This window comes from Apostichopus japonicus, chromosome 11 (genome assembly GCF_037975245.1).
Source record: "Apostichopus japonicus isolate 1M-3 chromosome 11, ASM3797524v1, whole genome shotgun sequence".
Classification (NCBI taxonomy): domain Eukaryota; kingdom Metazoa; phylum Echinodermata; class Holothuroidea; order Aspidochirotida; family Stichopodidae; genus Apostichopus; species Apostichopus japonicus.
The window spans coordinates 16,097,706-16,120,933 of record NC_092571.1 but is presented as its reverse complement, the minus strand read 5'-3'; the positions used below and the strand labels follow the sequence as shown (position 1 = coordinate 16,120,933).

The 23,228-nt window shown below is 38.2% G+C and overlaps 1 protein-coding gene across 1 annotated transcript in view; it reads left to right on the top strand.

Annotated features, from left to right (window-relative positions):
• Positions 1-1,779: 1,779 nt before the first annotated feature.
• The window catches only part of LOC139975970 (type-1 angiotensin II receptor-associated protein-like), a 25,546-nt gene continuing 4,097 nt past the window's right edge, over positions 1,780-23,228 (top strand). The window contains exons 1-6 of the mRNA XM_071984288.1: positions 1,780-2,109; positions 16,166-16,200; positions 17,747-17,855; positions 19,420-19,495; positions 21,241-21,280; positions 22,521-22,757. Coding sequence (XP_071840389.1) covers positions 2,035-2,109; positions 16,166-16,200; positions 17,747-17,855; positions 19,420-19,495; positions 21,241-21,280; positions 22,521-22,740 — 555 coding nt within the window. The 5' untranslated portion in view covers positions 1,780-2,034 and the 3' untranslated portion in view covers positions 22,741-22,757. The remainder of the gene's footprint in view (positions 2,110-16,165; positions 16,201-17,746; positions 17,856-19,419; positions 19,496-21,240; positions 21,281-22,520; positions 22,758-23,228) is intronic.

The window sequence follows — 23,228 nt, the reverse complement described above, 5'->3', positions numbered from 1 at the left end:
GACGATTCTTATAACGCATATAGCTGGACGGATTGACGATATGGAGAAGTTCACAATTGTATTTTTGAAAGGGCGCCGCCACAATAACAGACGGCACTGGTTGGAACCAGAGCCATATCTCTATCTATGGCTCGGTCGGAACTACTTTTCGAATAAATGTTTATATCACTTGAAATATATAAACATTTTTGTTTTATTTCTGTTGCTTTTGCAAGCGTCACTAGTTGCAGGATACGAATCACCAGAATGATTTTGAACGAAAGATACTTTCATTTAACATGATATATTCGTATCAGGAAGTTAAACTCTACGTGGTCCCAAGGATGAATCATGGGGACAACTTTTCATGATAGATAAAATAATTTCTTTTCTATAGCATAATAATTTTTTAAACTTAAAGCAGCGCTTCCAAAGGTACGTATTGACCCCACATCGCGCGTATATGTGTGGTTTGTTTTTTCAAGGCTCATCCATTCTATTTCAAATCTCCCTCCCTCCCGCTCCCACGTAGTCATGGTATTTCCATATACCGCATTTCCCGGCATCTCAACTAAATTCGGACCTCTGTGCCCAGACTTGGAGCTACGCAGAACGTTCCGGTCCCAATACATTAGCTATTCCGACCAACTAACCCCCCCCCCCCCGTCCCACCAAACTCACTTAAATCCGATATCTTGAAGTAACGATTACGGTACGTATATCATTGGCTCAGTTCATGTTCGTTGCCCCTCCCAGGGTCCCCGCCCTGCTTCCTCTGCTATGAGAGCCCAATGCTAGTAGGCTTATACCTCCGAGAGGTTAGCGTTGTCAAGGCTGAAGGGAGTTGGGGGTTAGAAAAGGAAATTGCACACAGGACTTCCCATATTGTCTTGTATAGCCTATGTGTTTTGCTGTCATGATAAGCAAGAAGTGAAAACGGTGAAATTTTGATGCCGTTGACGTCATTTTTAGGCTTAATTCACAAACTCCATAAAGTCATTAGGAAGGCGACTGCGGCGTATAATAACGCTGTGACCGATATACCCTATAAACAAATCCCATTTAATAACCACGCTGAGATGAACAGCTATATGGAAACGGTATTGACAGATTTGTTCATTTAAAGAGCTAAGAACCACTTGACAAGTCTCTTACCACTGAGAATAATATTTCATTAGCTTACAGAGACACAGTTTTTTCTATTCAATTTGCTTGATGAGCTGCAAGTGGATGTTAGTTGTTTGTTTCTACTTCATTCAACCAGGGACTTGTTCCATAACAACACCCTGATTCAACTAGGTCAAACATCCGCGGGTGTCTCACGTTGAACCCTGGACGTTCTCGAATTAATCACCGGTGGCTACACAGGGAAATTCCCTATTTTGTCTGCCGGTCCAACACAAAGTCCCGGCTAATGGGACCCTCTCTCCTTCTACTCCTATCCCCAAAGAGAGCAGTAAAGTAATTCTTACAAGGAATAGTTAAACTTGTTCAACGAACCGCTGTCCGCGAAATTGGAACTAATACCTTCAAACGTTCACCTGTGAAATATCGATTGAAAATTGGAAGCAACTGAAAGTGGTGATATTAATCTCACGTGAACTATCGATCATGTGATTGGACATGAAATAAATTTTCACAGAGTATACATTCAAAGAACAACAGGAAAGTTTTGCTTTCCTTTCACTGTTCTAAATCATCTTAACTGCAAAGAAAAAAAACACAAAATATTCAAACTTTTAAATCTAATTACTGTTAATTAAATCGTATCATGGTAAAATCAAAGAAGAAAATAAACAAGTGACAACAAAATTCAGCTAAGAACACGGTTGAACGACTTCATTCTACGGCAGGTTTTTCGCATCTGGATAAGCTATTCTGTTGTGTTGTGCACCTACGTACATAAACGTTATGTGCAAATACAACACAAGCAGCACACGAAGAGCAGGCACTTACCATTACGTGCACTCGCATTGCGCACATTTTAAAGTAAAATCAAGAGGCAAATAGATTGCTGACTTCTCCATCAAATCAGAATTTACTACATCAGGTCAAATGCAAGCTTCAGCAGATCGCGGCCAGCTAACGGTGCAATTAGACGCCAACATGATTGATAAATACGCCCTAAAAGTGAGTACACACTGTGGCAAATGCAATGTTATTGTTTAAATCTGAACAAGAAATATTGTAAGTCTCCGAATTTGTGTTTATAATTTGTACAGACTATTTTACTGACGTTGCAGGTGGCGAAAATGAGCTCCTGGTATCATTATCTGATAGTTCAGTTTCAGATTAGCTAGCCTATCCAGTTCCTAACGTACCATACTACGAAGCAACAAGCATCATAATTAGCTATAAATTGGCATTGGACCAAGGACACAGTGCATTACAGTAGGCCTATGATTAGATGGAGACTAGCCTATAGTGGATGGTTGGATAACCTGAATATCCTACCCACTGAACTGTAGCTCAGTAACTAAGCATCTAGGAACAAGGTCAAACTTGCTAGGCCTACACTACAGTGGCCTTTAATGTCAGGGGAAGCCAAACCAACTTTCATGAATCTAGGCTAGCCTACAACTGACAAACTTTCTACAAAATACCCATGGAAATGAAGGTTTAAAACTGCATCCACGGCCTGCATGCTCCAAAGTCACCCGCCAAAAGGTTCATAAGAAGCAACGTGTTTCATCATTTGCAACATAGAAAGGTACGCCATCACACAAAAGAAAGTTCCAAATCATAAAACGGCAGTAAAATAGTATATTAAGTATTTCTTGGCTGGTAGGCTGGTCGACACGCAATAGTTTCATTTCATTTCATTTATTCGTTTCTCCTCAATATACAGGTTTAACAGTAATTAGTTACTAACATAAATGTAAATACAACGAGGAAGGAAGTGGTATTAAAAAACCTTGCAAGGCTTAACAAGTAGTGCCACTCCCTATGCAAAATGAAATATATCAATAAACAAAACCATCCACCCCCCCTACACTCCCAAGGAAAAAGAATGATTGTAACATATTGAGAAGAAAGAATATAAGTCAACTGAAATGAGGCACATATCTAAGATCGGAGAACAATGATTCCTTGGGTTTACCAAACCTCTTCTAACATCATGGCTCTTGGGAACAGATCATTTTAAATGCCATGTACTGCCACAAATTTTATAATGTTTTATTTGTGTAATTTATCAGTTTTTACTGAAAAAAAGCTGATATATATACTGTACTTGTTTACAGTAGCATTCCAAGCTCCTTCTTTTGCACTAGGAAAGGTTAATGGTTTGGCTGCTTTATTTACTATGTAAGCATGCTAAACCTTAATTGTGTGTATTGTAAGATACTGTGTCAACTGTGACCTTTTAATGGTTTAGAATGCGTCTGACAGTCTTTCCAGATTTATTTATTTAGTCACTCATATCTTTATCAGTAGAATTGCTGCTTTTAGTTGCAGCAGAAATGTACAGATCAGCATGGCTGAAAGACACAGTTGTTGTTTACTACCGTACTTATGACTCCAGTCTTTCACGAAACTCGGACACACTGCCTCAGCGGGGTTTAGCATGTAAACGCATATGGATGCTATTTCGTCCAAACGTAAAACATGCTCTAGCTAGAAAACAGGCAGGCGGGGTAGCGAGGAATTTGCCAAGGGAGGGGCGAAACTGTAGGCATTTATCAGAGCCGTAGATACAGTATTGTAAACTATCTAAGCGTAGCGCGACCATGAGTTTGTGCGAAGCGTACAAGAAAATGCCTCCCAGATCACTGGAAATGGCACTTCCCAGGCCTTGTAAGTTGCATTTTAGCATTTTCTCTTTTGAAATTACTAGCGATATCATGAAAACATACAAAAAAAAATGCTCAAGGGGAGGGGGGCGGCTGCCCCCTTCACCCCCCTTTGGCTACACGCCTGAAAACAGGAGTTAAGGTGCATAAATCATGTGTCCAAATGTCTCTTCTTCAAAAATTATGGACCAACTGATCTTTTCATGATCAACTGATGGTACGACCATAGTACGCCTGATGAGTCTGGTACCGGAACTCATTGCAACAGCTTACAAGTCCATGTTCACAGAACTAGCTAGAGGACGATGTGACAGCGCCCTCTGTTGACTCTGTTCGTAGTTGGAGAGCCCCAACGACACTGACAATTTCTCTTTGTGACCAATTGTGCTAATATAGCAGTGCCCAGCATTTCATAAGAATCTCTAGGATGATATAGTGTCTATGATCAATCAGATTGAGAAATAGGAATGATGATAAACTGCCAAAACTGTCAACCCCTGGCAAAATACTATAAAGCTGATTTAAAGGTAGTCAGTATAGGCCCCAAATTATAGCATGCTATATAGGAGTTTTCAAACAATAAATTCCTGGAGGTCTTTACTCTCCAAATTGTTCTCAGATACTTTTAAGGAACACACAAGATGACTGAATGTCCCAGTGAGGAATATTTCCTTGAAGAACAGTAATAAAACAGTTTAAGAATTTTGACCAAAGTTGACCATGTATTTGAATATCTAGCATATGTGGAGCCAGTACAGCATACCTTTAAGAATAAAAACACGTATAATTTAGCAATGGATGTGGACTAAGTACTGTAAGTTTAAAATCCACTTGAGATAATTTTGATGCAAAACCCAAATTGATCCTGTTTTGAGATCATTGCTATATAGGAGCCTGCAAAACTTGACAGATTCCTCATAAATTTCACTTCAGAGATATAGATAAATGTGTGAAGTTTCTAAGTCGTTTGAAGTGAAGTCTTTGGCCTGACTCTAGTAGTCAGTGTAATTTGGTGCTATACAACGTCGCATGCATTGTAACTGCATTTGTACCCGTGTCAATACAATACCTGATTGTGGTTATACTGTACTGTGGTATACTGTAATATGGTGGTAACACTGTATGGAATGACTTGGTATGTATACTGTATGTACAACAGCCTGGGGTTCTCAGTTTTATTTCTGCAAGGGTTCCGAGAGAGGCTCTGATTGGACAGAGCAAAGAGTCAGGAAGTACAGTAATCCCGCTATTTGAACCTAGACCGAGAAGTGTCCAGTGTAGACTGGAAGGGTGCTCAAGACTAGGGGGGGACTGGGGGGCAAGGATACCTTGCGTACCTAATTAATGCAATATCTTTGACCGAGTTTTCTTCGCTTCCTGTATTGATATCTTCCAGAAAAGATCTATGTACACTGTACAGTATCTTGTTTCATACTCACTGTGCAAGTCTGTTTTGGTATACATGTATGAAACTAGAAATCAGTTGCACGATTGAAATTGTTAGAAAATTTCAGAAAAAACATCATAGGTCATCCCTGGATGGATAATCCCCAGAAGTCCTTAGAGTTTGTGGGTCAGAGAGAGCTCTAGAGAGAGCAAAGGGTCAGGAAGAACCGTAATCTCGCTATTTACAGCTAGACCGAGAAATGTCCAGGGTAGACTGGAATGGTGCTCAAGACTATGGGGGGGAGGCTGGGGGGGCTGGGGAGGGGAGGTACCAGTGAGAGCTCTAGAGAGAGGGCTTGAAGCCAGACTTTTTTTTGTGATATATGCGTTGCTACAGTATCATCTCTTCAAGGGACTGCTACATCTTTTATCCACTCTGTTTTAATAAAAAGTGCAGTTTACTGGTGCTAGCATTTAGTGTGCCAAGAAAAACATGTGTACATGTTTTCAGCTTCCCGGACTATATATACATTAAGTAGTATTATGGCATAGAATAAATAGATAAAAATTGATGATCAGATGAAAATATGTCACTAGTACAAACAGTCTTGCATGTCTGGGAGTTTGGACATTGCTGAAATTCATGAATATTGAAAACAAAAGTTACATACGTTAGCATTCTGCAATATACCTACTGTACATCCTTCTCGTTCCATCATGGTCTCCAAACAAGGATGATTTTGTGCTATGTAGGGAAAAAGGGGAAAAAAGTGAAAGAGTTTTTCCAACTGGATCTTTACTATTAAACTGTTATGTATGAATGTCACACCCCTCCCCCCCTATGGTTCAAAAGATGATGTAAAGTAATATTTTTTTCATAAATTATTCACTAATTTTGATTAAAACTTGATTATGAAAATGTGTTGGTTAAATTCAATTTACACAGTTAGAACTATAAATATGGCCACCACTGACTCAGGTACACACATATATGTTGCCTGATGCATTAATTTATTTCAGCAGAAGTCTTACAGACAAACAGTAAATTTCATAGATGTTTTTTTTTTTGGGGGGGGGGGAGGGATCCTTAGCTTTATATTATAAGAATTATCTTTCATGTTATAAGTTTATATCCCAATTTTGCAACTAGTATCAATTATATATTGACTAAATTATAAGAAATAACATTCCTGAACACATACATCTGGGATTAATTAGACATTGCTTTACTCCACCCAAGAATGATGATGCATATTTATAATCTATTGCATTAACTCTGTGGGACACAAAATTGTCTGTAATGATTGCAATCACATAGATCTGTTAATTTTATAATTTTTAAAAAGTTATATACATATATATTTATGAAAGGGCCTGACCAGTCATAAGTACATAGTACACAATATAGATTCTTCTCAACTTAATTCTTATCATGTAGGTAGATTAACTTGAAGGATTCTTTGTAAAGGACTCACTCTTTTTGAAGAGGTTGAAATTATAGATGAGAACACTGCTAAATTTGAGTTCAAGTGGTCTAGCAGCTAGACCCTAGCTGTGATGTGTAGCTCCTGTTTTGTTTTATTGACCATGGTGCATTTCTGGTACCAAATTTAGCCAAAATTTTACAAAAGCTTGAAAATATGATTGAACTTTTCAAGCTAAAAGTGAAGTTTTTTTTTTACGTTGGTTTGAGCTTTTACTACTTTGAATAATATTCATGATTTTTTGTAGAACGGTTTGCTAAAATGGTTCGTTATAAACCCTAGCTTTCCTCAAATTTATGCAAAATTGTATTAATTGACAGTCTGTTAAGTACTGCATGCAAGAAATATCCACTCTGCAAATGCAAGGAAATTAAAAACTTTAATAAAATGCTGGTTGGATTTTCATGATACACATATTGCCGTATGGTTTTTGCGGGTGGTTCGTGCGAAGGAGCGTAACCAGAATTGTAACTTTGGTAAGCACTGTTCTGACTTATCCATAAATCAATCATCTTTGTACTTTCCTTGGTACTGTACGATGTCAATATAAATATAAATGAATGAAAACATAAACAATTCTGACAATAATATATGGCTGTGTATGTTTGATGCAAACATCATATGGACTTTTAACAAACAGACAGTGGGTGCTGTTCCAAGTATGAAGAATTACACACATAGTGCAGTGCATGTGATCTCGATGTAGTAGTGTTTATTGGAGCGCTATGGTTTGGTACATATTGCAATGTAAGCCAGCTGGTAATTAAAAGACAAAACGACACGTGTACGCGTTCCGTATGTATATGCTGTATATGTTACCGTGTAAAGGTAGCACATACTACCTGATGTACAGTGATTTGACGTCTAATATTGCTAACGACGACTGTTTTGGACGTGGACCCGGTGAGGATTGCACATGTACTAGAAGTACAGTGTATATATACATACATGTACATAACAAACAATATGGATGGAATAGACAGACATACATGCATGTATAAATACTGTGTGGACTAGTATAATAGACATGAAGTTATTTACTGTCTATTCTGGGTATTGTAATAAATTGACATGCTGTTTGGACTGAAGGTCTGAATTGGTAATCAGAAACAAGGTCAGGAAAGCTAGACAATATCAGTGTAGTCAAATGGAAGGTGTCCCCACCTTAACGATCCATATGAGTTGGTAGTTGTGCTCTCAAATGTATCTCTTAAAAGGGCTGACTGTATCTCTTAAAAGGGCTTTTTTATTTCTTTCAAGGCCAAACTAACCTAAATAGATGCAGATGTGATGGCGTGTATGTTGCCTTTGTGTGTGTGGGATGTAGGGGGTGGGAGGAGGTGCATACCTGTGTGTATGTGTCGCCTTGGATTGTTTACACAAGTACTCAAAAACTGTATGTTGGTTGAAATATACAGTATCTGCTATGGGTGTAAACTTTACTGAATGCAAGATCCCATATGTTTTCTGCAGAAGTCAAAGATCGTTATGAGGTCAGCAGAGGTCAAAGTTTAAAACCGTGTAAACTTGGTAAAATTATCGTTTGAATGAGCCTCATACTTGGCCCTGTGGATACACATCTTATGGAGATTTATAAGCAGATTGGCCATTTATCTTCTATGTACAACCAATTTAAAGACATGAGTCACTCCTGAAAGTTGAAAAATATATTGCCTTCTGACATGCCCTCTCCTAACCCCTCCTATTCATTACCTCCCTCTCTCCCCCCTACCCATTCCTACTCCACCCACCAGTTTCTCTCCCCTCTTCTCCATATTCTTCAAAATCATTAAAGAGGCAACAATTCAGAGTAAGGGCAAGCAGAGTTCTGTAGACTGAGAACGGTAGAGATTATAGAAAACCAGAAAAATGGGTAGCCATCATCAAGACTCAAATAATTCAATTAATTTAATATTTTGTTTTGTTGAAGATCGTCTGATGATGCATTCCTTAATCTTCATCCATATTTTTTTGTAAATCTGAATTACGTCCCTGAACGAACGGAAAATTCAATGTTTCGTTTACTTGTCCGATATGTATCTACAAAAAAAATACAACCCATGTAGATACCCAAATTGTGTTAGAAGCAAAAGAAGTAACAGATTAAATTTGAACCCCGGGGAGAGTTAGTGAGACAGATCTCTCGAGAGATAGAAAGAGAGAGAGAGACCTACTGTACGGACCAGAAGCGGGAAGCTTATTACATTGTGAAAGGCAGCTGAACCGTACTGACTCATTTAAAGCCACGTCTCTATGCAACCAACGCTGAGATCTCGACTCGGTTGCGTCAATTAGGGTATTAAATGTAGGAAGGAGATAGCAGAGGGAGCGAGCCGAGTGACCTAGCCTCGGCGGCTAGCGTAAAACCACATTGCAAAGTTTGACACTATTGATCAACTAACTACTGTAAAGGTAGCCCAGCGTTATAACCAAGCTTGTTAGGTGTTATGACATTGGAAAGCGACGCCTTCAGCGTGAAGTCATTGGCAAAAGGCTGCTACTCGCATGGTGACATATATACTGTTTTAAAATTAAAACGGTGGGGGGGGGGGGGTTGGGTGGCTCGAATGACATTCTAGAGGGTTCTGTGCCTCCTGATGTGAAGGTTTACAACCTCGGGATACATGCTGCCAATTTTGTTTTGGAGTCTTCGGTCTCAAAAGAAAAAAATGCAAAAAACCTCTTCTTCTCTTGAGATTCCTGTCGGGTTTCTGTTCCTCTTCTCTCGCATGTTTTATGAACTGATTGGATCGAAAACTAAACCTCGTTTGGATTGTATTTCTGGACGAGATTGCCCGACAGACTGAAAATGCACACACACAGACACACAACAGACACACAAAGGATAAATATGACCTTGGACGAATAGCTTATTTTAGTTTGGTACTCGAAAGATCTATATACTCTCTTAAAAATCGAACTTTTGAACCGATATTATTGAAATCAATAGTGTCATAAGTTGATAGAAATTTAAACAAAAATTCTTTCATTGTATTAAATATGTGTTGTTAACTTGAAAACCAAAGATTTTTATACTTAGCTTGGCAGAAGGAAAAAAACAATTTATTTCAGTTAACATCTACATTGCCAAAGTTGAACAATATCAGTAACAACAAAAAATAACAACAATAATAATAACAACAGCCAAGTAGCTTACATTTTCAATGATTTTAGGATAATTTTCGGCCTATGTGATCGCAAAAGCAACAGAATTGGCTTTGTCTTGCCCCCAAGGCAAGGCTTCTTAATAAGATATGAAATGGAGCTCATGATAAAAAGAAGATTGTCCCCTAATCAGGTGTGCTGGTCCGGCCTTAAAGCTTGAATACCTTATTGGCCAACCCCTACTCTGTCCATGTACTGTACAGTGAGACGTTGGTTTGGTTTCTCGGGCCCTTTGCACCAACCATCTGTATAGTCGCCCCGAGCATCCCTACTCTAAGGTAACAGTCTGCCAACCATGTATGGTGACCCAAAAGTATAATTTTCTTTATCAGACTTTGACAAGTTATCTTAGATTTTGGAGCTAGCAGTAATGGCAGATGGAGATTTGATTAAGTTATGCTTTTTAACGTCAAGTCCTTAGCCCCCGCTGGCTTTTATTCATTCTAACTTATTCGATCCTGATGGAGGGTGGGGGTGGAGTGGGGGGTGGGGGTCTGTGGAAGATCATGGGTAGCGGACCACGTTTCGGACAGATGCTCTAAGGTACTCAGCCGTCACCAAAGGTCACCAAAGGTCAGTTATGGTCCAAAAACCCAAAATACTAAAACTGCAATAACTCCCAGTGCCAATGTGCGACATGGTTGATATTTTGGGAAAAGTTGTGAACTGGTTAGGGCAATATTTTGAAACTTAACGGTCATGTGATCTGAGGTCACCAAAGGTCAATTAATGTTAAAAAACTAGTATTTTTGCGATAACTTGAAAACGAATTGTCCGTTAGGGTTGGGAGTTGCTTCAGTGTAATCCAATTGTCGACCCACATCTGGGTGACCCTTGACCTCAATTTGACCTCTGGTGACCTTTTCATGTTTTGGGGATTTTTACAGTTTCGATGCTATTTTCAGATGTCAAAGGTACCTTCCGATCATAAATATCGATAGGTTGACCCCTGTGTGACCTTTGTGTGCGAACTTATATGGGGTCAAAGTTTTCGGTCAGAGTTAGGATGGCTGTACAGACTTATTGTGTTGATTTTTGGAATCAGCAGATCAAACTACATTTGAAACCAAGGTCAAAAGGTCAAAGGTCACATTAGAAAAAATGTGCTTAGTTTGGGAGAAAACGGGCGAAAAAGAAAATGTTTGGTTTTGATGCTAGATTTGGATATCAAAGGTACCTTCCGATCAAAAATGTCAATGGGTTGACACCCGGGTGACCTTTGTGTGTAAAGTTATACAAGGTCAAAGTTAATTTTCAGACATTTAATTCAATAACTCCCAGGGCCAAGGTGTAACAAGGTTGATATTTTGGGACAAGTTGCAAATGGTATAGAGGAATATTTTCAAACTTAATGGTCATGTGATCCGAGGTCATCAAAGGTCAATTAATGTTAAAAAACTAGTATTTTTGGTGAGAAAATGGGCAAAGAAAAAAATGTTTGAATTCTTACAGTTTTGATGCTATATTCACGTCTCAACAATCAAATATGTCAATAGGTTTACCCCAGGTGACCTTTGTGTGTGAAGTTTTATGAGGTCAAAGTAAATTTTCAGACATTTAGTGCAATAATTCCCAGTTCCAAGGTGTGACACGGTTGATATTTTGGGACAAGTTGCAAATGGTATAGGGGAATATTTTCAAACTTAACGGTCATGTGATCCAAGGTCACCAAAGGTCAATTAATGATAAAAAACTAGTATTTTTGCGATAACTTGAAAACGAATTGTCCGTTAGGGTTGGGAGTTGCTTCAATTTAATCCAATTGTCGACCCACATCTGGGTGACCCTTGACCTCAATTTGACCTCTGGTGACCTTTTCGTGTTTTGGGGATTTTTACAGTTTTGATGCTATTTTCAGATGTCAAAGGTACCTTCTGATCATAAATGTCAATGGGTTGACCCCCGTGTGACCTTCGTGTGCGGAGTTATACGAGGTCAAAGTTAATTTTCAGACATTTAATGCAATAACTCTCAGTTCCAAGGTGTGACATGGTTGATATTTTGGGACAAGTTGCAAATGGTATAGGGGAATATTTTCAAACTAACGGTCATGTGATCCGAGGTCACCAAAGGTCAATTAATGATAAAAAACTAGTATTTTTGTGATAACTTGAGAACGAACTGTCCGTTAAGGTTGGGAGTTGCTTCAATGTAATCCATTTGTCAACCCGCATCTGGGTGACCCTTGACCTCAATTTGACCTCTGGTGACCTTTTCGTGTTTTGGGGATTTTTACAGTTTTGATGCTATTTTCAGATGTCAAAGGTGCCTTCTGATCATAAATGTCAATAGGTTGACCCCAATGTGACCTTCGTGTGCGAAGTTATACGAGTTCAAAGTTAAATAATATTAATGAGGTCACAGGTCAAACGTGAAAAACTCCCAAGTTGCAATAACTTAGCTACTATTTATTGGAATTTCGTCAAACTTGGTATGATGATATTGGTAGATAGTCTCCACACACTGATGTGTGTTGCAATTGATATCATGCATGTTTATAAGGGGGGGGGGGCTAGCATTATTTCGTTAGGAAAAGTTTGTATGCACAATAACTCAACAAGGGAATGACCAATCATTACCATACGTGGTGAGTGGGTGGCCCATAGTTAGTAGATTATCCCTGTTGATGTTGGTGCTCATTTCATGAATATTAATGAGGTCATGGGGTCAAACGTGAAATACTCCAAATTGCAATTACTTGGCTACTATTACTAGTCGGAATTTCGTCAAACTTGGTATGATGATAATGGTAGATAGTCTTCACACACTGATGTGTGTTGCAATTGATATCAGGGCTTAGCATTACTTTGGCAACAAAAGTTTGTGAGCATAAATTACTGTTGTTGTATTAGGGCTTTGTTAGAAATTTCCCTATGAATGGAACTAATGAACAGCAGCAAGGAACCATGAAATGTTTTCATTCTGGTTGTATTTTGTATTTTAATTTTACTTGTTACCCTTCTCTTCTTTCCTATTGATTATCATAAGCAGATAATTGATTATCATATTATATTGATTATTGTAATCCTTTTGTTCTTAAAGAAAAAACAGATCTTGTACTTTGGAATTGGACTTTGAAAACGGCTCTTCTTAAATGTCAAGTGTACTGTACATGTATGATGCTTGTCAACTTTGGTATTTCTTCTGAGAGTTACTACTTATAAATGGCAGACATGGAAGGGACAGGTCTTATGTTAGTACTCTCAGTCCCTGCTGTTAATAGATAACTGTTAGTACAAATATGTACGTCAGGATGACCTTAAAAGAGCTGCGGTTTTTCATCCCATTTTCACAGAATCCAAAATTTGCTTACTGGTACTTTCCGTTTGTTTTAGGTCTTTAAACTATGTACACTGATTTTGAGGGGAACGTGCAAGGGTCAAAATAGATATATCACTGGACTATTTTTCAGTCTGTAGACCAATGGGTCTGATGTAGCCCCTTTGCAAACTTATATCGGAGTGTGAGTGTGTGATGATATTTTATATGATGATATATATATATAAGCTGGCACACGGTTTCAGGACAAATTTTTAACGGAAATCCGGTTGTCCGAGACGACAAAAATGACAGAATTTCTGTTCGGACGACCAGAATCAGCTGTGGAGGTGGTCTGGGCAGATGTTTACATAAAAAGTTACATCAAATTCAGATTGCTCTGTACATAACTAACTACCCCCAAATAGGAAAAGTAATAAGAAATTGGTATCACCCTCTAAGCCGGTATTCTATTCACCAGCCTACCTGTACTTCTCTCCTACAGTGTGCATATTGGTTGTAATGTTATTATGTGACATGTCTGAGGACAACCATGTAATAGCTGGTTGGAGAAGAACCGAAATGTAAGGCCTGGTTATCCGACCTAGACAACCAGAAAAAAAAAAATCCTTACAAATTTGTTGTGAGTTTGCAGTGCTATCCAGTACATATTCTTTAAATTGTCATCTATCAACATCATTTATTCCTTCATCAGCATCTTGTAAATTGGCAAACAAAACTTTGTGATGTAAAATTAAAATTCCTTTAAACACCCTACAGTAACTGCCCCTCTAGCTGTTCACACAACATCTGACAGGAACTGACCATACAGTAGGACCTGTTTAATAAATGGATGTTTATTATTATTATTATTTTATGTGATCACATGGATTTACTTCGTTCCTCGCTTACCTGTCTCCTCACAACCTTAGCACCTCATTCTACCGTGTCTAGTATGCCCTGGTAATCTTTTAACACTGTGCACCCTCAGCGACCGGCTCCTCCGGTCCTTGCTCTTCCTTCTCATTCTACCATCCAAAGTGTTTACAATGTATACGTTTTCATAGTGGATATAAAATCTTACGGAAATTGCCCGGAATACATTGGATTTTTACCTTCTATACATCCTTTGGGATTCCAGAACGTTCTACAGTCGCTTACAGCCTGATAAGTATCCTTTTCTTCTAAAGGGAGGGAGTTTGGGGGCTGTTTTTAGTGTGCGACCCATGCCCATGTGTTCGTTTTGAGTAGCGTAACGCTACTTTCTCAGGTAGTAGTTCCACAAAACTACTTCGTTTGTTTTATCATAACCATATTTGTCACGTTTGTTTAATATCAGCGTTCTTTCTTTGTAAAATTTGATAGTTCTATGAAAACCCCTATCTGAGTAGTCAGCTGCATAATGATTCATAATTACCAGCGTCGAAAGTAAACTTGCTAATAATTTATTATTATTTTTTTACACCGAGATCATTCCGATCCTCAAAACATAAATTTTCTATGGTGCCATTATTTATCCTTTGGTGGCCTAGTCTCTTTTTACTCTAGCGATACAGAATCCATCCAACCTCCGTTCTCATAGTTTAAACAAAATTGATTTCTACAATTTTATGCACGTGAATTCCGTAAATTGCCTCAAAGCGCCAACCGTGGAGCCAGTCGCGCTGCCTCCCCCGACATATCAAAACCAATAGCTCCGCCATCGTCGTACGATAGAAACCAATAAATAACGATCCTCGGGAATACCGCCTGCCAAAAACTCTGGTCACATTTTTTTTTTTCCCAAAGTGCGGGGGGATATGAAACGAAATGCACTCTCAAGAATTTAAATTAAATGCAAACTGCTATGTGATAAAATTTGTCAATAAGGAGTATCAAATGCTTAGCCTATTAAATATCGTTGCGGCACGTACCAAAGTGTGTCTGCGTGACGTGTACGGTCAAGGCTGCTGTGTGGAGAATAACAGAGAAATGAGGTTAATCAGGATATTGTATTATTAAAAATGAATTTCAAATGCAAATTTTTCTGCCAGAAAATTTTGGTTTGCACCGTTTTTGTATGTGGGTCTTTAATTTTGTATATCTTGAATTAATTATGTACATAGGAGACTAAGACGTATAAGTGTAAGCAGAGAGATTGGTTGGTACCAAGAATCCAAGTATATCAATACTCAGACTAAAACTGTGTATGTTGTGAGAGATGGGCACAATGAAAATATTTCACAGCAAAAGGATTTTTTTATTTGTTTTTTATTTATTTTTTTCTAGCGATTTAGAGATTTCAGTTGATCAAGTGATAAGGATTAACATCTTTACATACTTAGGTCAAAATCACAGCCTCATAGCATTCCGTATTGCAATGATACAATTTTTTTCCTTTCAAATTTGGTGGTATTTTGTTAATCGTGCATAGATCTGGCAATAGCAGAATAAGTTTGTCAATTAAGAAGATTTCATTTAATCAACCGTATCTCTAGTAAGGAACACGATATTGAGATGGGTTTTTCATGTGACAGCGTGGAATATCCCCCCCCCCCCATTTTGCATACGTACGGTACATGTCACATAATTTACCATTGGAATCACAGTCCTCAAAGCATATATATATTGTATGGCAAAGATACCATATTTTTCTTTCTTCAAATTTGGTGGTATTTTGTAAATTGCATCTGACAACAACAGAATAAATTGTCATCAGAATATATCCCTTTATGGTGCAGAGTTATCTTTGAGGCTTTACAAGCTTGTTTTGTTTCCTCAATAGCTCATAGAGGCAACTCATGACCATGTTTGTGGATTTTTGCAACTCGAGTCGAACCGTCATGACAAAAAAAAAAGATCAGATTTTCAAAAAACATTTTACAACTCTTCCACATTTTTGCTCTGCCCCATCCTCCTTCATGACCAACTCCAAAATTTGATCCTTTCATCTTATACCCTTGTTAAATCTGTCCCTCCCTCACTATCCCCTCCCACTCTAACCCCTACCTCACTATCCCCTCCCTCTCTAATCCCCTCCCTCTCTAACCCCCTCCCTTTTCGTTTGTTGCTCCCAACTAGATAATATGATGACCGTGTCTTCTTTTACTCTCATTTTTGCAGATCATTGTGGTAGTCCAGTTTGTGTTGACAACATGGTAAGTATACGTTTTACCTGAACTAACACACTGTATTATCATATTGCAATGCAGCCATAACAGTCACTGCCTGCTGTCCTGGATGTGCCTTTATACTGTGTGCATTGCCTATGTAACTTTAATGCTCTCCTTTGGAGTAAGATTGATGCTGCCTGGATTGCCTTCCGTGTTCTTCTCGGCAGGGCAGATATGGAAGCTCTTTGAATAATTGAAGTCACCAAGCTTGAACAGCTCAGCATATTAGAGTTATAATGCATGTTTTCATGTTGATGAATGGCAAACTATACATAAATACTGTATATAAATATATGTATGTATGTATGTATGTATATATATATATATATATAAATATGTGTATATATGTATGTATGTATGTATTTGTATGTACATTTAGATATGTAGATATATATATAAATGTGTAGGTGAGAATTAGTTGAGACTAGTGGAAAACTAGTAGTTGTTACTCAGTTTCACGCATTTAGCGATCAACTACAACTATGAGTCTCAACTATTCTCATCTACCTGTATCCTTCGCTCTGTCCCCCGGACATAGAGCACTCTGCGCCAAGAAAGATGCCAACCAACAAATATAGATATAGTAATATGTAGTAATATTATATAGCTTAAACTTGAAATTCAACACCTCTTCTGAAAAGTAAAGGGGGCTAGACCACTCAAAACAGACATTTCCTTTACTCTGTGGCTAGCCTTTAGCCTACATACATATATACACCAAATCAGAAAACTTAAAATTATGTTTCCAAATTAGAAAAACAAAGAGGTCAATCAAATTGGTAGGTTTTACTCTAGTCAATAACTTGAAAGTTGGAAAGTCCTGCGATCAGGATGACTCTACTAGCATAATTTGGAGAGACCAAACGTGTAATATACTTTGCTCCTCTCTTACCTGTCTCCAATTTACATCTGCACTTTCTTATCTGCCTCAGCTACATGACAGAAACATTTTAGGACTGCGCCCTCTATTCCTACTTCTGGGGCACTACCCACTTTCTCCTCCTTCCGAATCTACAATTTGGAAGTAATTTGCGAACTTTCCGTGGAATTTTTGTGAAACTGTTTCACTGCTTTGTATTTACTTTATCTTTTCTTTGTGTAAAGAAATCCATCCTGTCTATTTAAAACCTTAGCACTCTTGGCTCTACTGTGGTTGAGGGTGAACTGATAACTACTTAGCACATGTCCTCTCTCAGTGAACGGTCACTTCTGGTCAGCTTGCCCTCCTCTCCTCCTCCTCCTCCTCCTCCTCCTCCTCCTCCTCCTCCTCCTCCTCCTCAGAGTCGTTTTTTGTGACGTTCAGTCGTTGTCGTCGTCGATTATCCAAACTAGAAACATAAAATTTATTCTTGAACGTCTCATGAGTGTTTGAATACACAGGTCTTACAAATATACTTGTTATGACAGTATGAATTGGTATCATCAGTATTGCTAGAATTATCATCATTTTTATGTTGTGTTATCCACAATTACATTTAATTTCCACCACAAAAAATAACTTTGATTTTGGTTTTTCTCTCTCTTCTAACAGGTCCTTAGTGGGTGGTTTTGGACTTGCTCTCCTCTTCATGAACTCGGTGTTAATACTGACAGGTTTATGGGCCATCGGTGTACCACAGTCTGTTGAGAACATTGCTATGGTAAGCTATATGCAGCATTCCAGGGGATTAAGTCAATCCTGCAGATATCTCATAGCGAGAGGTTCATTTGCCACAAGTATTGCGCGTGTGTCCGATGAATGTAGGTATCTCATAGCGAGAGGTACATTTGCCACAAGGTATTGCGCGTGTGTCCGATGAATGTAGGTATCTCATAGCGAGAGGTACATTTGCGACAAGTATTGCGCGTGTGCCCGATGAATGCTTCGGTACACAGACAGGGGTGTGTTTGTTCAAATTTTTCAGTTACCCGATCCCTGTGAATAAGCCAAAATTTTGGCAGGGATATTGTCCAATTGTGTGACCATTTACAACACAATAGTACCAAAAAAGAAGAAGATTCTTTTCAATGTCAAGATCAAAATTGCATACCTGGGATTTTAATAATATTGTCCTTTTTAAACGAAACAGAATAACCTATACTGTTATTTCCTGTTGACCAGTTAAATGATGGTTGAAATTATAACTTTTTGTAGAGGACATCTCTGTTATTTATAGAATAGATTTCTAGCAACATTCAACAGAGGTGATGGGGCCAAATCCTTGGTGTCAGCGATAATTTCTTCCTGTCCCAATGAATTCATGTCACTTTTTTCGACAATCCCTGTCTTCCTTGTACAAGAAAAATAGCACAAAATACGCAATGTTTAATAAGCATAAATATCTTTCAAAATACTATCAAATGTAATTGGCTGTTTTCTTGGCCCTTCAAACTTAATTCAGTGAAAGATATTTTTGATTACTAGTACTGTCTAGGAACAAAACCCACCGACCTGATTTTACAAACACATATTTGGACGAAACAGACTCGGTATTCCGTTCAAAAGTTTGACATTTGCAAACGTATTTTGAAAAAGAGACAGTGTGTGCACAGGTAGGTGTTTCAAAATGTCGGTGACATTAAGCGTAAATTTACACAAATACGGGTAGATTTTGTGACCATAACATTCAGATACAATATACACTGACTGTGGCAATATCAGTTTGGCTAACATGTTTAATAATGTTAACAAAATTCCATCTTAAAGAGATAATGGTACATTCTGAAGATTGCTGAGGTGAGATTGGTGGGGCTTATTAGTTACACAAGTTAGGTCTTGGACTGCATTTTGTGGAGTATAGATTACAGAATAACATCCTGTTTGATCTCCATACAAAAACTTTCAGAGGGATGCTTTTCACATCATCCAAGACCTGCCGAATAGCTGCTAACATATGTGACAAAAAATGTCGACTTGAATTTTTTTTTCTCGATCGGATTTTTACCACATTCAAACACTTTTTCGAGGTAAAAAGGATGAGACTTTTGAAGTATGGAAGTATTTACCACATTCCAAACTGAGAAGTTACGTTACTGCGAGGACTCTAAAATGACAAATACAAGTTTCCATAATCTTTACATAAATATCTAAAAAAAAAAATGTTTGCAGTCATCAGAAAAAGTTTGATGATAATGTTAAAGATAGTTTCATAATTTCCTTCTTACTTTATTGAAACGCATCTTTCCGGGCTGGGAACTCCTATGAGCATTTTTCTCTTCCTTCAGCTGGCCGTCTTTGAAGGTATCGCAATCCTTTCGGATATCATCATACTGGCGGTGGAATATCCACCCCGGGTATGCGGTAAGGGTCCATCTCTTTCTCTGCTTCTTTTACAGTTTGTATCTTATCAATTTCTTGTTTCTATTCTCATCATGGCAAAGGAGTGTAAGCTCAGTGGTTAAAGTCGATGCCTTCCAATCATAAGGTTCCGAGTTCAAGTCACTCCAAGGTTAATGTATGTTGTCCAGTTACAGAGTTGTTGACAAGTGACAATTCATAATCATGGACGTTAATATAAATGAATTTAAGAGACTGAGTTCGGTCAGCTTTGATAGCCAATAATGGCTTATTCGCGAGTTCCTGCTTGCAGAAGGATAAAAAAAAATATTAAAGATACAAGATACTTGACCAGCACAGCCATGTTTTTTTTTGGGGGGGGGGGTGGGATTTTTTATTTTTTTACAAAGAAGCTTTCTGCCTTTGTAATCAACTATAATCAAGTATAGCTTAGTTTTTGTCTGGAATTTTATTATTGTGGGAGGGGAGGAGGATGGGATAGTAGGGGAGAGGAGGGTGTGTTTTAGAGTTATAATTTGTTTGAATACTATGATGTAATGACTTAGAAAAACAATGCAATTAAGAATCTGAGTAGTTGTGGGTTTAATGTTATGGTTTCATTAGTTGGTATACAGGGTAAGGGCTTTTTCTTTTACCCAAGAAGAATCTGGAGTCTTTCTCATCTAAAATTTGTCTTCCAATTTGATAAAAGAAATCCAAGTAGGCTAAAAACAATAGTGCCCAGATGTGAAGTTAAATGCTACAACTTTTAGTTACTTGGCTAAACTTCAGCCTCACAAATGTGGCTGTTTAGCATCGTATAAATAACTGCCCTCTATGCAGATGATGATATTAATTAATTATATTATATATTTTTATTATATTTTATAATATTTTTATAATTATATATTTATTAATTTTTATATTTTTATAATATTTTTTTTCTTAATTAATAATTAATTAATAACAGTAAAAAATTCCGTACGGGATCAAAAGTAGGCAGAGCCTCAGTTCGACAGCTGTTCGATATCTGTAGCCGTAACCTTTTGTCTTGTGATTGGTAATTTGAAACATCTAGAAAGATCACTTTCGGTATAACATTAATGTTAATATGTTGTAGTAAACAAAATGTAGTAAAAAAACTAAATTATAATCTGCTGTCAGTACACCTTCTGTTTTTGATACCACTTTCAGTTTCTGAGAAATGATCATTTTAAAGCATCTAAGGCTGTGATTTATTAAAGTGGCTGGGCTGTGTAGTCTAACACACAGACCATTCAATAGGAAGAACACCTTGTTTAAGACTTTAATGACCTCAAATGAATTGTGTACAATTCATTACAAATTTGTTATTGATGGAAAAAATGGTGTCAAATATCATCCAAGGAAGAGCCCAGTGTTGTTGTCGTTGTTCATATGAAATTAAAAGAACATATTTTGATTGCATTAAGAAAATTTATAAAAAAAATCAATTGATATTGAATATCCTGTAGGTGTTAAATGATCACCCAACTTCACATGGTCATCAGAGCTTGAGCATTTCTTAGGGCTGAATATCTTCAAAAAACAAGAATAGGTTGTTACTAACGAAAACAGCTTTGATTTTCTTTTTCTTTTTTTCTTGGACTTTGACTTATCAGACTAAAATTCTAACGTAAAGCCTTTAATGTATTTTGCTCCCTCAAAATGTTCGCTAAAATTCCTTATTCCTATTCGTAAGTTGATTTTTCTAATGCAAATTTTTTTTTTCTTTCCCCTTTTCTACACAGGTGTTGTCTCGTCATGTGGAGCTCAAAGATTTGGGGCAGTGTATCCTTGCTAAAGAGTTTTCAGAAAGGGGTTTTGTCAAATAGTCTTCTCTTGCGTATTGTGTTGTTTGAACTTTCTATATATATCTATGTTTTCTCTAATAGCAGCTAAGCTAAAAGGTATTGTTTCAAGTTCACAACAGGGACCTGTGATGTGACTTGTAATTTATTGTTGAGTACACCCAGACTATGGATGCACCCAGGGGATGTCTCTAGGGGATGTCCCCTCAGGGAGGAACGTAGATATGGGGCACTGTAGTGTCCTGTCAATGTAGAGTCCTGTCACTGTAGTGTCCCGTTGCTGTAGCACCCCGTCATTGTAGCGTCCCGTCATTGTTTGAATTGTGCACATGTGGATGTGCGGGTGCGACAATTAACCACCAATGAACAGGGTTACTGTTGTTGTAAAGCGTTTAGATGGCTTTGCAAGGCCTGGATATAACAAGACCGGGAACCAACTATATAACCGTAAAGAATATATCACGGCGGTCGAAAAGTCGTATCTCCATCACCCGTTGACGATAAATTAACAGCTCTATGTAACAACCGTTCCACTTTATGTCCTCCAGCCTATATTTTCCACCTAGCCTATAAGAGTTAGTAATCATTTTTAGTACTCTGTCGCTGCTAAATCCCCTTCCGAGTCAACACCCACTCTCTCATCTTACCAAACTTACCAATTTGAAGGCTATCATTCCTCATTCAAGAAATCACCCAAAGTATCTAGCCCTCTGGGTCTGCCAGAATGTGGTCTGCTCTACCTACCAATGCTTCGTTATTCTGTTCCCCTCAGAACACTCCCAGTGGAGCGCTAAACAGTCCTACCCTATTCTTTTCTCTCGGCCCCTAGCGTATAGCATATGTAGTCCGTGGCTAGCATTGCCCTAATTTCTTATTCCCAAACCCACTCACATGTCCAGTGCAACCGATAAATAGTCCCCCTTTGATACCAAACAAACAGGAACATAGATCTCCAACTAGTGAAACACCTTACTGCTACTCGTGTAATGACCACTTTAAAGCATATATTGATCTGGAACTTAAGTTGTAATTTTTTGTCGGAATCTTGTCGTCGTGGTCGTCACGTCTCGGCAAAATTGGATGTGAAATTTTGATTATGAAACACATCTGGCTTATTTAAAATCATTTCCTTTCTTTAACTGGGGTTTTGCAATCAGTATGTGTATTTTTCGATCTCCTCTAAAATCATTTGCTTTCTTTAACTGGGGTTTTACCATCAGAATGTGTATTTTTCATCTCATCCTGAAGCCATTCATCATCTTCTTCCTTGTCCGTGAGTACAGGAGAAGAGGCGGTGACTATAGCCTCAACTTCCCCAATTCTCACCCCTCCGGAGGCTACGAGAATCTGGACCAGTCGGTGCCGACGAACAGCCAGGTGGACCCTCTGCCGTACAACCCACAGAACCCTCCCTTTGATAAACCTTACGCCCCTCAGTGAATGGAGTACAACCAGTGGTAAGCTTGATCTCGATTTAATTTCATTGCTCCTCAGTCAACTATCTCCTTGCAACAGGTGCACTCTCAGTATACCGTGCCCAGGACAAGTCTGTGCCAGCAAATAGTCAGGCGGGTCCACCCCACAGGCGGGTCCACCCCACAATCAACAGAAACCCACTTCCCACTCCTCCTCCGATCCACTCAGAGTATGACTCTCAATGAGTGGAATACTACAACACTTTTGTAAGCTTGAAATATAGACATCGTATCTCAAGAAGGGCAACATAAATGAATATAATTCATTGTATGTGAAGGATGCTCAGTATTTTGACTAGATCAATCCCCTCTTGTTTGTAGAGGTGATCAAAGGTCAGCAGAGGTCAGATTGTGGAAACCTTTCAAACATGGTGTTTGAAGAAGGATCTCACACTTTTTTTGTCATGATTATATCCTAAAGTGGGTAGATGAATCTATCATGCCACGTAGAGG